This window comes from Oenanthe melanoleuca, chromosome 9, assembly GCF_029582105.1.
Source record: "Oenanthe melanoleuca isolate GR-GAL-2019-014 chromosome 9, OMel1.0, whole genome shotgun sequence".
NCBI lineage: Eukaryota > Metazoa > Chordata > Aves > Passeriformes > Muscicapidae > Oenanthe > Oenanthe melanoleuca.
In genome coordinates, this window is record NC_079343.1 from 587,719 (window position 1) to 601,389 (window position 13,671).

Genomic DNA, 13,671 nt, shown 5'->3' on the forward strand with positions numbered 1-13,671 from the left:
GGGCAGGGAGGGTAAAACCTGCTTAGATTCTATGTGTCTTAAACACTGATTTCTTGGGTTTTTTTTAATATCAGTTATTAAGAACAAGTACCAAATTAACTGATGCAGTGAGAGAGGCACATTCAGAGCCTTTATGCTACTTTTATCAAGAAGTCACTTGAATTTTGATGGCATATTATAATGCATAACGTTTTAACAACTTACTCAAGGTAACTCACTCCCTTGCTCTACATCTATAGGCAATCATCACATCCATTTTTATTGGAATGCACACAGCAAAGAACTGGAAGGCATTTAGAGTGAACTCTCCTAAACTGCACTTTACAAATCGACACTTCCACATTTTAAATCGTTAAGATTCCAATCCTGAACCTCCTTAACAGAGTAAATTTGCAGCTCATAAAAGGAAACAGAATACTGAAGCATTACAGGTGTCCAAATTTTGTGCTGAAAGCCCCCAGTGAGCTGCACCAGGTACAGCTGCTGGATGTTAAAAAGCCAGTTAATGAAAATTGAGGTCCCTTTTTAGTGTGCAATTTGGGCAGGAGAAGGTGTGTCCAGACACAGATACAACCCTCGGAGTTCAAAACCAGTCACTTTAAAGAAGGGAAAAAAGGATGAAACGGACTGCTCACAAGCCACCTAATACAAGGTGACAAAAGACACCTTGGAGGGTGCTCTTTAAGTGGTACACACTCTGCTGACAATTAAAATACGCTTTGGAAGCTCTTAAGTTGCCAGTCTTGGTAGCCTTCCAAGTAATGCAATTAAAATTAGTTAACAATATGATTCTGACTGGCAAACATTCTCTAACTTCATAATGACAATTTAAATATAGTTGTCAGTCTTCCATGCTGAAATACCTGAATACCTAAGCTGCTATCAAATACTGACTTCTGTCTTTTGAGACCTCTGAATCATTTCATTATCTTGACACCCAGACTTCACATTCAGACGAATCTTTTATCCTGTGAGACACACGAGTCAGTCTTCATGAACTGCTTTTCAATCAAAACACTGGGGGAAAAAAGGATTCCTAACTCCATTTAGTGATGAAAAGAAACAAAGATGAAAAAATTTACATGTCCTTATTGGGGTTTATTGGTGAGCTACAGGAAACACCAGCAAAAGAAAGCACAGTTGCTTCACCTCCCATCTTCTGACCTAAGCACTTGCCAGACATTGCTCCTTATTGTATTTTGGATGAGATTCAAAAGAAGGCTCTTGTTTTCTTTTTTTAATGTCTCCTATGAACTGATAATAAGAAACATTTCATTACTATTTACTATAAAAATGAATACAAAGAAACACTCAGTGATACAGAAAATTCCAGACTCTATGATCTGTCCAGTGTGTTCTCAAAGCTTTTCCTCCACTTTCCTCTTCTAGGCTGCAAGGTTTCTGTGGCTCTGTCTCCCTGGGTCAGCTGCTCCTCTGCTGCTGAGAGACAGATCTGATGGACTCACATCCCAGACCTGCCATGTGAGACTGAATGTTCCATTGATTTGGAAATGTCCACAATGCCTAAGACTTCAAGTTTTGCCCAAGCAATTCGTTTAATTGGAATCAAATAGTCTTAGTTATTCAGATCATTGAGAGGCTTTTGGCTGTACTTAAAAATTAAGACTAAAATGTTTTTTTATGGTAATGATGAAGTTCAAATACAGTGAAATTTCAGAGGTTGCTTATTGGGGTCTTACAAAAAATTTAGTTCTGACAGCCCTTTTAGGACTTCACTTCTAGTAGTTTAGTAGCACATACTAGAATAAGATATTAAATTATATGAGATCAGCTTTTCATACAGATTTGGGGAAACAAAAAGTTCTGCAGATTGCTCCCTGCCTGTGACCACATGGACCTATGAATTTTGAATATAATAGGGGAAAAAAACCCTTATCCTTTAGCATATTTTATTTTCCATAACTGAAGACCACAAGAGACAGTTCACACAATTTCCAGACATCATTAATGTATTTCCAATAAACCAGAAAGGGTGCCACTCTTGAGCAAAGCTATCTATTAATACTTAAAACATTCTTCTGTCCAAAATGGTGATTTTTTTGGGCCCTGTGCTAGAGATCTCAGTGTCAACAACCTGCTGCAAAGCTAACAAATTGCATATGCATATTTAATACACACATTAAGTTCTGTAACTAGCCACCTCCTAAACACTCTGATGTCACCTCACATTTCTTTTTCCTTGGAAAACTTTAGAGATTTTTTTGATGGGGGGGGGGGGCAGATTTCTACTTTCTATTGTGATTAAACAATTTTTGCAGCCTATTCTGCAGATATTTAGTGAAAGAAATTGTTATTTTCTACTGAGTGTAAAGTGAGAACCAGAAGTGTGCCTGTAATCCTTCTCCTCATCCTCACGAAGATGGGGAAAAGGAGTGGGGGTGGAAGGGGCTTAGCTTTGTTTTTAAAATGAGAAGCAGCAGAGCACAGCAAAGTAGGTGAGATGCGAACTGAAATCATTATCTTTGATTGTCTCTGATCCTCTATGCAACGGGATGCTCAGGGCACATGGGGAGCTTTGCACACACCACATCCTACCTCCATCTCCCACTAGAATGTACCTTCCAGCCACAAGTCCGGGTTATGGTTACAGCACCAAGCTTTGCAATTGTGTGTATGAGATAACCATAAAATGCCTTTTAACTTAAAATTTACTTACTGTAGAAAAACAGAGCAAGAAAAAAGCAGCACGAGGTTCTTGCTGAAATAAACCCTTTTTTAAATTTCCTCTGCTGATCAGGTGGAGGAAGAAAAAGCATGTCAGATATTAACTGCATACAACACCAAGACATCTTCTCTCATTTATTAACACTGCACTATAGTCTTTGAAAACACACAATTTTAAGAAACAAGGAAGAGATAGTAATAATCAAACACTTAAAGCAGTTGAACATCAATATAAATACCCTTAAAATGCCTATTTTTAACCACCAGCTACTGGAAGATTGTGGTTCTTGTTATCCAAAAACGTTCTCTGCAGCCCTCCAGTGGTCACAGGCACAGCAGAGCCCGGCGAGAGAACGACCCCGTTTCGCCTGATGAACTGCCGGCAGGTTAACAGACATCTCCCACGACATCTACAGAAAAAATCCTTAAAAAGGAGATAGCTACCTTGGATTGCATTAGAAAACGAAGAGGAGGAAATTAACTCCGAATCCATACGTGTTGTATGTTAATCTGGCCAGAAAACACGGCATTCCCACCAGCACACTGAGGCACGCTGGGTCACTAACAGAAGGAGCAATTCATTTCCTACAGTCACTTTCTGCTATTCATACACGTAAATGTACACAAACTCAAGTAACATTTGCTGCAAAGAATTAAATTCCTCACAAAGTTACGGCTCAAGCAGCTGACTGGTGTTCTGTTAAGAAAACAAATGCCAAACACTAAAGTTTTCCCTCTCACACACGTTCACAAATAAACACCAAAGCCTCATACAAAATATGAGAGCAACTGAAACGTTTGGAAATAATATAGACTGTGACAGAGTTCTCAAAACGAAGTTTCTAAAACTTGGGGCTCGAAAGCCAGTCCTAAACTGCAAGGAAACAATGCAAGGGAAAAGAAAACAACAGAGGCAAGAAATCGCCGACACCTGAGCGACCGGAGCGCTTGGAAGGGGCACGGCTGGCTGGGAGCGGGGAGCGGAGCGGCGAGAGCCCCGCACAGCGGGCAGGCACCGCGGGGTCACCTGGCCCGGCCCGGGGAACGACAGCGGTTCTGCTCCGCTCAGCCCCGGCCCGGGGAACGACAGCGGTTCTGTTCCACTCAGCCCCGGGGAACGACAGCGGTTCTGCTCCGCTCAGCCCCGGCCCGGGGAACGACAGCGGTTCTGCTCCGCTCAGCTCCGGGGAACGACAGCGGTTCTGCTCCGCTCAGCTCCGGGGAACGACAGCGGTTCTGCTCCGCTCAGCCCCGGCCCGGGGAACGACAGCGCTTCTGCTCAGCTCAGCCCCGGGGAACGACAGCGCTTCTGCTCCGCTCAGCCCCGGCCCGGGGAACGACAGCGCTTCTGCTCCGCTCAGCTCCGGGGAACGACAGCGCTTCTCCTCTGCTCAGCCCCGGCCCGGGGAACGACAGCGCTTCTGCTCCGCTCAGCTCCGGGGAACGACAGCGCTTCTCCTCTGCTCAGCCCCGGCTCGAGGAACGACAGCTCTTCAGCTCCGCTCCCTCCGCCCAGCCCCGGCCCGGGGGAACGACAGCGCTTCCCCTCCGCTCCCTCCGCCCAGCCCCGGCCCGCGGCCGGAGCACGGCTCCCGCAGCCCGGCGAGCAGCGGCACCTCTCGCCCGGCCCGGCCGCTCCGCACAGCCCCGGGACAGCCGCAGCCGGCGAGCTGCGGACACCGCTCCGACCCGCCCAGAGCCCCCGCCCAAACTTTGTGCCCCTCCGTGAGGAGAGCGGCGGCTCTGCCATGCAGCGCCGCTCAGCCCCCCTCAGGGCGAGGAGCCGCCCCGCGCCGCAGCCCGCGGGCAGCCGCGCCCGGCCCGCGCCCCGGTACCTGCCTTTGGCGGCGAGCAGGCTGCCCAGCCCCAGCGGCAGCAGCAGCAGCGCCGCCGGGCCCCAGCAGCAGCAGCGGCGCCTCCGCATCGCCGGCGCTGGTGCCGGCTGCCGGCCCGCTGTGTGCGCTGTGGGCCAGCCGGCGGGCGGAGGCTGCTGCCGCCGCGCCGTCACTCGCCCTCGCTGCCAGCGCCGGGGCGGCTCCGGCCCCCCCGGGACCGCGGCGACGTCACGGCGAGGGCAGGCCCGAATATTCATGAGCCCGGACACCGCGGGGCAGCGGCCGCGCCTGCCCGCAGGGGTGTCGGCTGGGACACGGGCAGGGCCGGGAGCGAGGACGCGGCAGAGCGCTGGGCAGCGAAGGAGATGGACGGAGAGGAAGAAAACGAGGCTTTGGTGAAGGATGCAGAGGGCACCGCGAAAGGGAGACGCAAAGGTGGCGGCTGGAAGAAGGGAGTGTAAGAAGAAAAGATAAAGTAGCAGTTCAGTAAAGTTGGAGGGAAACAGAAGGCCTTGGAAACCCAAGGTGGGAAGAGAACCTGAAAAGCTTTTGTTGGGGGAAAAGGATAAATTGCAGAGGTTTTAGTAAAGGGGAGAAATGAACGAGGAATGGCAGGGCTTCAAACCCGAGTATCGGAGCCATTCAGGGGGGCCGTGGGGTCGGGCCGTGGGGTCAGGCCGTGGGGGCGAGGAGAGCCGCGCTTGGGGCCTCACAGATTATTGCCAGGGTTGCACAGCTGAGATATTCCAGCCGGAACGCACCCACAGACACGAGAACACTCACATCATCACATTAAGGTTACACTGACTGCAAGGTATTAGCTCCATATAAGCTGTAAGAGCACAGGGAGTTACTGCAGGTAGCTTGTACCCTTCAAAGTTCCCTCCCTGCTTCAAATGCTCCCTCACGTGTGCTCTGTCCCATAAATTGCTCATCGAAGGCGCCTGACTCTGGAAAAGCCAGTATTTCCAACAGAGTGACTGCTCCAAGGGGTTCCTGCTGATCCCTGGCTGTCATTGTGCAGTGTCGGGATGCTCTCCTGAAGTGTTCCCTGAACATTCCATGCCTGAGAGCAATCCCAGGGCTGTCCCACAGAATGCAATGGAAGCCTTGCACCAAAGGCATCGCCGTCATTGGATAAAATCATTTGGGTTTAGGTCTCTGTCACTATTCCTCTCCATTATTTTTCCCTATATGTGGTGTTAGAAGCATGACTCATTGAGCAAATTGCTTTGAGTCCATGGAATGCAGGATTTTCTCCTCCTTCTGTCCACACACACAGAAAAAATGGGATGAGGTGCAAAGACAAGAACACAAGCCCTTTTCCAAACCAAAGATGTAATTCTTCATCTGCTAAGGAAGACAGATGGAAATACACATTTACTGTTATATTGCATTCTGACCAAAGAAAATCCAAATTAATCTGTTGGGATAAACTTCTGAAGCTCTTACTGGCTGCTTGACTATGTAATCTCTATTGTGAGCATGAGCAGAATAGAAAAAAACAGGGAAAATCAGAAATTTGAATACCAGAAAACTATACAGAAAAATCAAAATTTTTTGCCAGCATTCACTTCTTTGAAAAATTTTAAAATCTATGGAACTGTAGCTTATTAATTTATAAATAAATAAACATTAAAATAAATAAATGCATAGAAATAGTGGCAAGCAACATAAGCATTTGTTAATACAACATCCCACTTTGTGAAAGGCGAGAAATATAACCTGTGAACTAACACTCTGAAAAATATATATATATAAAAACACAGCATCATAATTCAGGAGAGGGTATTTTCCTACAGGGAACCAGCAAGTCTTTGAGGGAGCTAAAATTGGAAAATATTGCGTTTTTAGTAGGAGCCTGTTATTAACAATCCCAAATAAAACTGATTTGGTGGTGGGATGTAGAGAGCAGGTTTGCAAGGCAGATGTTGTACAGGAAGAAGTGTCTCCTCGGCCAACTTACAGTCTAAATAAATAAACTGGATAACAGAAATAAAACGGTATAAATGCTGCTCTATTCCATGGCCAGGGAGCTGAAGCACAAAAGATGAAGAGGCTTCACCAATAGATAACATTACAGTGGTGTCAGAATCAAAACCTAATTTCAGCTCTGTACCTTAATCAAAAGCTCTGCTCCTTTTTACCTTACTCTGTTTGTTTATTGATGTGACAACCTGGGTGTTCTGCAGTCTTCTGCTGGTGTCTCATACAGGTGATGGATGTAGATGGATAGAAAGGTTTACAAACAGTAATGATGATATGGCACTGTGCAGGAATTTATAATAGATAATTGCCATTACCTCTTCTATTTAATGCTGACTTGCATCCCAGTGTGCCCATTAACTCCTACAGCCTTCATCAGGACTGGAGAAAGCAAGAGCAAAATCCTTTACTCATTTTATGCTTTCTTTCTAAACATTGCTTAACTGAAGGAGTGTATCCTTCCATTTTTCCTTGCATGCATTTCTGACAGCACCGTTACAGCAGGGAGATGTATTCTTTAGTCCCAAACAGGAGCGTGCTGAAGGATTGCCTCTGACCCGAGATCCATCCATTCACGTGTCTGGGACTCCCACCTTCTCCTGACATGGTTTATTGGTCCTGTAAAATAGAAATCCTGAAACAAGGGGGAAGAGGTCACAGCCATGCATTCCCTGCAAATTATTGACACAGACCTGGCACCAGAGGCAGTCAATCAGAAAGATCCATTTGAGTCTGGAGATGTAAAGATTATTTTTATCATAATTTCCCTAGTGTGGATTCAAAATACTGCTGGAGGCCAGGATTTAACCCTGACAGGCAGTGTTTGCTGAAGAAATCTGGGTTGCTCCAAGGTCGTGGTCGATCCTACCTCATCATGTATCAGGAGATTCAGCTGTGAGCTTTAACTATTGGAATGCTCATGTTTTCTGAATAAAAGTCTTTAATATCAAGGTGAATATTAGATTTTCTAAGTAACAAAGAGGAGAGAATTTATCAGGAATATTCAAGTATAAAGTGGGGTTACTCTACTGTTAAATGTATTTGACTCCATTGGTTAAAAAATAACTGAAGCAACAAAAATAATGGAAATTATAAAAGAAGAATATATTTTAACATGATAAAAGCCACTTTGTCACCCACAGAAAAGAATTCAATGTGTAAATACACGTAATTCAGATGCTACAGCAAACCCTATTGTAGAACTGATTGTAGGATCAGGGTCTAAGGTTCAAAGTTCTTCATTTTATTTTTGGACATGTTTGTGTAACCAAAAATGGGAAGCACATAATCTTTTTGGGTGCCTATAGCCCTGATTCCAACAATGCTAATGTACACTTAGAAATAACCAACCAACTAAGGTACAGGAATCTAGATTTGATCACATTTAAAAGGTGTTTATGTATTACACGGGAAAATGGCAGCATACTTTCATGTTGGAGAAACAAAAGGGAAAGGAGCACAAGTATAGTTTTAAAGAAGAAAATGGATTTAAGTACAGCATTATAGAGCGTGCATTTTATCTGGTACATATAAGTTTGCTATACAGTCACAGAATAGAAAAATAAGTTTCCAAAAAATGGAAGTAAATTGTGGTGTTTTGGTGAATATAAAGTAATGGTTTTCCTGTGTGCCAAATGCAGCAGCAATAACAATGATGTAATTTATGTTTCTTCCCAACAAGCATGAAGCAGGCCTAGGGCCATCCTGTTTATTTTTTCTTGTTGCATGGGTTTAAACTCACCCTGGATGAGTTAGAGGACATGAAGAGAATGAGGCAGCATTTTGCTATTTCTATCACAGAGGCCATTGCCTCTGTAGAAGTTTGCAAACATTTCTGCAGACTTCTGCAGGTCAGGAACTTTCAATGAATAAGCACAGTAGCCATCAAGCAGAAGAAAACAAACAGCCTGAGAAATGAGTATAAATATAAACATTACTTCCCATATACACTGCATCTGCTAATGTGTTAATTAAACAGAAGAAAATGTGCTTAAATTATTTATTCTTAATAAATGAACCATCTGAATAATAAATACGTGTGCTCTATAACCATCAGGAAGGTTCTTAAACAAAAGAAGGAAAAATCACATGAGAGGTGGGGAGAGAGCTGTGTTTGTTTAAATACCATTAGGAACCCAAGCAAAGCCAAATATCTGTAATGGTGGGAATTAATACTGCTGACAGGCTATTGCACTGTCCCGTACACTTTGTGCACAGGGCTGTAATTCCTGCTTGAGAATACAGATGGGAGCTCTGAAAGTGTAGTTAACCCTATGGTGGCTAATAATGGAAATAGAATAATGGAAATGTGCACTCAGTTCCTCAGCTCTGCTCTTTGAATCCTTAACACTGAACCCTACTCCTCCAAACTCTGCTCCTGTCACACTCCTCAGCTTCAAAGACATCCATCCTGTTTTAGGCTGCATAACAGGCATGTGGGTTTCATTGCTATTTCCAAAGCAGTTTTTGTTCTTAACATGTTCCTTCCTGAGTTTTTATTGTGAGAGATCACTAAATAAAATCATGTTACATGCTGAAAGTTAATCTTGCTTAATCACATCCAAGCAGACCTTTGATGGACACCTGTGTAAAACACTTGTTTGTCTTTTCAGTGCAAGATGACTGGGTGCTATTACGCTTCTTTTGTGTTATCCAGTTTGGATCTTTCATGTAAGACATTTACCTTTAAGACATTTTACTTTTTATGTGAATAAAATAGAATTTGGAAGCAGAGATAACAAGATATAATTTTTTTATAGCATTAATGAGATTGTCAGCAGAGAACAAGAATATTAGCAAATCTATGGAAAATTTTTAATGAAGGTAACACAGGATTTCAACCTTAACATTAGATCCAAATTGGGAAAGATACATTTAAAATGAAGAATTGGAAGTGAGTAAGTATTTTGCCTATAGCCAAAATGTAATTTCAAGAAAATTAAACCAGGAACACACGGAATAAATATTTTGTTTTAAATTCAGTGAAATCTGACTTAGAAATAGTTTTTGATGCTTGTATCCAAAGGTACAAAAAGCACTGGGTGTAAGTCAAAGCTAGGGCACTGTCTCAGATCCTGACTAGTCAGACAGAAAGATTAATGCCTCCAGTAGAGCTACAATTGCAACTTCCCACATCCATTCCCCAGAAATTCCTTCCCCTTCTGAAAATTTGGGCAATGCAGTCTTATATTGACATTTAAACCGTGGCCGTTGATTTTTCAAGTCTCTATGTTTTACCTTTGGGGTCCCCCCAATTAATATTTTTATACTTTTGAGAAAGATTTCAATGGAAAAGTAATGAATCATAACGGCATTATTTCAAAACACCTCAAATTCTCCCCTATTTCTTTTGTGAGTGTTCTAGGTGTCATTCCTGTTGTAAGAAGTGGCAACCCTTCTCATCTCTCCTATTTGGCATTAGCAATTGGAGCCCAGGAGCAATAACTGAGTTTTTCTGTGATTAATGGTCAGACACAGGATGCTCAGAGCTGCCCTAGCAGGACACAGGACATGAATCAGGGCGTGAGGAAGGTGACAGATCAGCATCTGCACTGGGGCTTGCACCAAACACCATGAGGAGTGAACAGAGGGTGCCTGGCACAAGTGGATAATGCTCTTTGCAGATTATTAGATCATTAAATTGGTGCTGCTGTGCAACCTGCTGAACCAGGGCCTTTCTTTGGGACCATTTTTCCTGCACTCAGAGAGCCAAAATTGTGGCCTTGTGGAACACTAAGTCAGCTCTTCATGCTTGCTGAACTTGGATGGCAGCACTTTGGGTAACTTAAATATCCAGAGGAAATGAGAACATCAACTTAACTCCAGCAGTCTTAGTTCTTGGGAGGAAATGCTGTCACCTGAAGGAACAGCAAGAAAATTCTTTAACTCATTTAACTTAAGTGTTTCTTCAAATCATTTATTTCTCCTTCCTCATATTTCCTGCCTTCAGAACAACCTTCCTCTTCAACGTAGAGAATAGTCTGTAAACAGCATAGTAAAGTTGGAGGTGTAGATTGGAATCCCATTGCAAGGTTTATAGCCCATGTTCATCCATTATATTCTCCTTTTTGCTTTGTACAGACTTTAGGGAAGATGTGAATCCATGTAGGGATATATTTGAATGTGTGGAGAGGGAATAACAATAAATATCCAAGGTGACCTTTGAAGCCCAACTAAAAATGTGATTTGACAAAATTTTAATGGTACTGAAGAGAAAAATTACAGCATTTCTATCCACCCTGAGTGGTCTTTATGGCTCCCATCAGACAGCACAACAAAATTTCTGTAGGATGTTTTTCATGCTCCATGCCTTCTTCAGAAATTTCTCAACTCATAACTTTTCCTGTGTTCTAGAACTTTCAAATGAACTTTTAGTTTACTTCACCCTCAATATTTTACATATTAATCTTTCCATTAATCAATATTTGCTATGCCTACTTTCTTCTAGTTTCTGTAATTTTCTTGATACTTTCTGATGCTCTAGAACAAAATGTCAGAGTATAAATTGGGGTGAAGTAGCCTAAAATTTATGAGGTTCTCACATTATATTTGTATATAAGTTATGCTAAACTAACACTTTGAGTGCTTCTATGTATTTGGCAAAGCATAGCTTCCTTTTACCAACTCACAGATTTCAAAATGAAAAAACACACCTTTGCAGGAAAAGAATATTTTAATAGAAAAATGTAATCAAAGCTTGGAATCTCTACATGGCTATTACCATTGCTGTAGTGCTACCTTTCCTGTAGTTTAATTACCATTATTACATCAGGCTGAACATCATAAAATGTTGATGCAGGTAAAGATTTTCCACTCATGGTAAAATTTCCACCTCAAGCTAACTTTGAACCAGTTACTTTCAATTGCTGTTCATTTTTTTGATTGATGATAATTCCTTATAATTTCCTACCTTTTCTCCAACATCTGATTCCTCTTGATTACTATAATGTTATAATCCCATCATGTATCTATTTTGCTTTCTTCTGAGGTGTATTTCTCAATAGTTACCACTTTAGGTTTAGTGCTGTTTGATCGAAGCTGCCACAAGCTCCTGCATTTCAGCTGAGCACTTAACAGGAGCTGATATTTCCAGAAGCTTGTAATTTCAGAGGTAATATAGGTAAAGAGTGTCATCCAGAGCCACAGAGCTCCAGGGAAATGGGGAAAAGCTGCCTGAGCCACCTCCAAAACTACACAGAGCTCCAGCGAAATGTGGAAAACTTGTGTGCTTGGGTCACATCCAGAGCCATACAGAGCTCCAGGGAAATGGGAAATGGGAGAAACCTGCCTGAGTCACATCCAGAACCACACACTGTTCCAAGGAAATGAGGAAAACCTGTGTGCTTGAGTCACATCCAAAGCCACAGAGCTCCAGGGAGATGGGAGAAACATGTCTGAGTCACATCCAGAGCTGCACAGAGTTCCAGGGAAATGTGGAAAACCTGTGTGCCTGAGTCACCTCCAGAGCCACACAGAGTTCCAGGTAAATGGGAATGGGGAAAATCTTTGTGCCTCAGTCACAGCACCAGGGGCTTTTTGCTCAGTCTGAGAAATACAGTGCAATGTGGATTATTTTTATGTTTATACCAGCCCAGGTTACATCTGTATCACAGGAAATCAAAGTTCCTGGGTCCTCAGCAGCACCTCACATTGTGTCCTCAGCTGCTCCAACTGAGCCCTTCTCTGCAGAAGAGGAACTACTGCGATTTTGGTAGGTGACTGTATCACACCCAAATGAATGAAAACGTGGTTTGGAAACCAGCCAGAGAAGCTGTTACTGGAAGACAGGGCTTCCAAGGATGATAAATAAAGGAAATATTGCAGCAGAGAGATTCAGTGCTGAAATGCACCCACATTGCTATCTATGAATCTCTGAATTTTGGCAAAATTCAGCTGAAACCAAACAAAGGAATTGCAGTCAAGTCCTCCTAAAAAATGAGTTTGAGAAACCCAGAGTGACTTCAGAGAGGAATTACATCCAGAGGGCAGAGATAGCAGATTCATCATTCTGGGAGCTGAGATGAATTCTTAAAAATATAACCTTATTTGTTGGGTTTGTGAACTAAAGGAAATAAAACCACCAGGGTTCACATCCTAGGACCATTCCAAATGCAGTGCTATCTCTTCAGCATAGATTTCCACAAAAGAGCAATTTTCTTATGGGAAACTTGAGTACAGCCAAGGACAAATAACTCCTGCTTTAGTCCTAGAAGACATCTCCAAATCCATGGTGCCCACACTGCTGCTGGATAACTGATACAGGAGCTATTGCAATATCCCATTACTGATGTCCTGGCTCACTGCAAGGCTTCGAATCACTAATCCTTTAACTGTGAAGGTGATAAATGTTGCAATTACTCTCCATTTCCCCAAATGATAAGTTTCAGTATACAAGTAAAACATGAGCAAGGAACCTTTTTCCACATGAAATGGTTCAGAGCCAAACATTGCAAGGGAGGCAAAAAGGATTTTCCCAAATGCATTCTGTGAGCCAAATTTGAAGTATTCCTCCAAACTCTCCTGCCTTATTTACACCACCAGGGAACACATTGAGTGGCCATAACCAACAGTAACTTGCAGAAATTGTTCATTGGAACACAAGGTACCCTAGTCCATTCCCTAAAACTCAAAAAATATTTTGGCTGCTGCCTGAAGGGGTTACCCTTACTGTGCTCTTTCCTTCCCCTCACTGTCTGGCTACACAGCACAGCACTCCAGATTAAGTATATATATAATTTTTTTTATAGAATATAATTGGTGAAACTGCTCTGGTTTGAAAAATTACATCTTGCTAGACTTCCAAGGACAGTGCTGGTCTTCCAAATAATTGAGAATTGACTTTTTTGAGGACTGTAAACTTCACCAAAGCTTGTGGTAGGCAATGAATTTAGAATGAACTTCTTATTTGCCCACTAAGTGACTCAAATTCTACTGTAAATTGACTAAAGAAATAAAAAGGAAAAGAAGCAGAGCTTTTTTACAGAGCAGAGTCTTGCTGCAGACTGCAAATTTCCCAGTGAAATTTCTTGCCCCAATACTCAGAGGATTGTTTAGCAGTTGCCCAACAAGTGATTGACATTTGCATTTCATCTGTCTCTGGCAACAACAAAGTAACTTTATGTTTTAGTTAAGTTTAGAAGGCTGCAATTTAGAAGGGATAATATGA

The 13,671-nt window shown here is 42.8% G+C and overlaps 1 protein-coding gene across 1 annotated transcript in view; it reads right to left on the bottom strand.

The window, feature by feature from the left end:
* Nucleotides 1-4,718, bottom strand: part of CLSTN2 (calsyntenin 2) — a 301,241-nt gene extending 296,523 nt beyond the window's left edge. Inside the window, exon 1 of the mRNA XM_056498465.1 lies at nucleotides 4,525-4,718. Coding sequence (XP_056354440.1) covers nucleotides 4,525-4,609 — 85 coding nt within the window. The 5' untranslated portion in view covers nucleotides 4,610-4,718. The remainder of the gene's footprint in view (nucleotides 1-4,524) is intronic.
* Nucleotides 4,719-13,671: the final 8,953 nt, after the last annotated feature.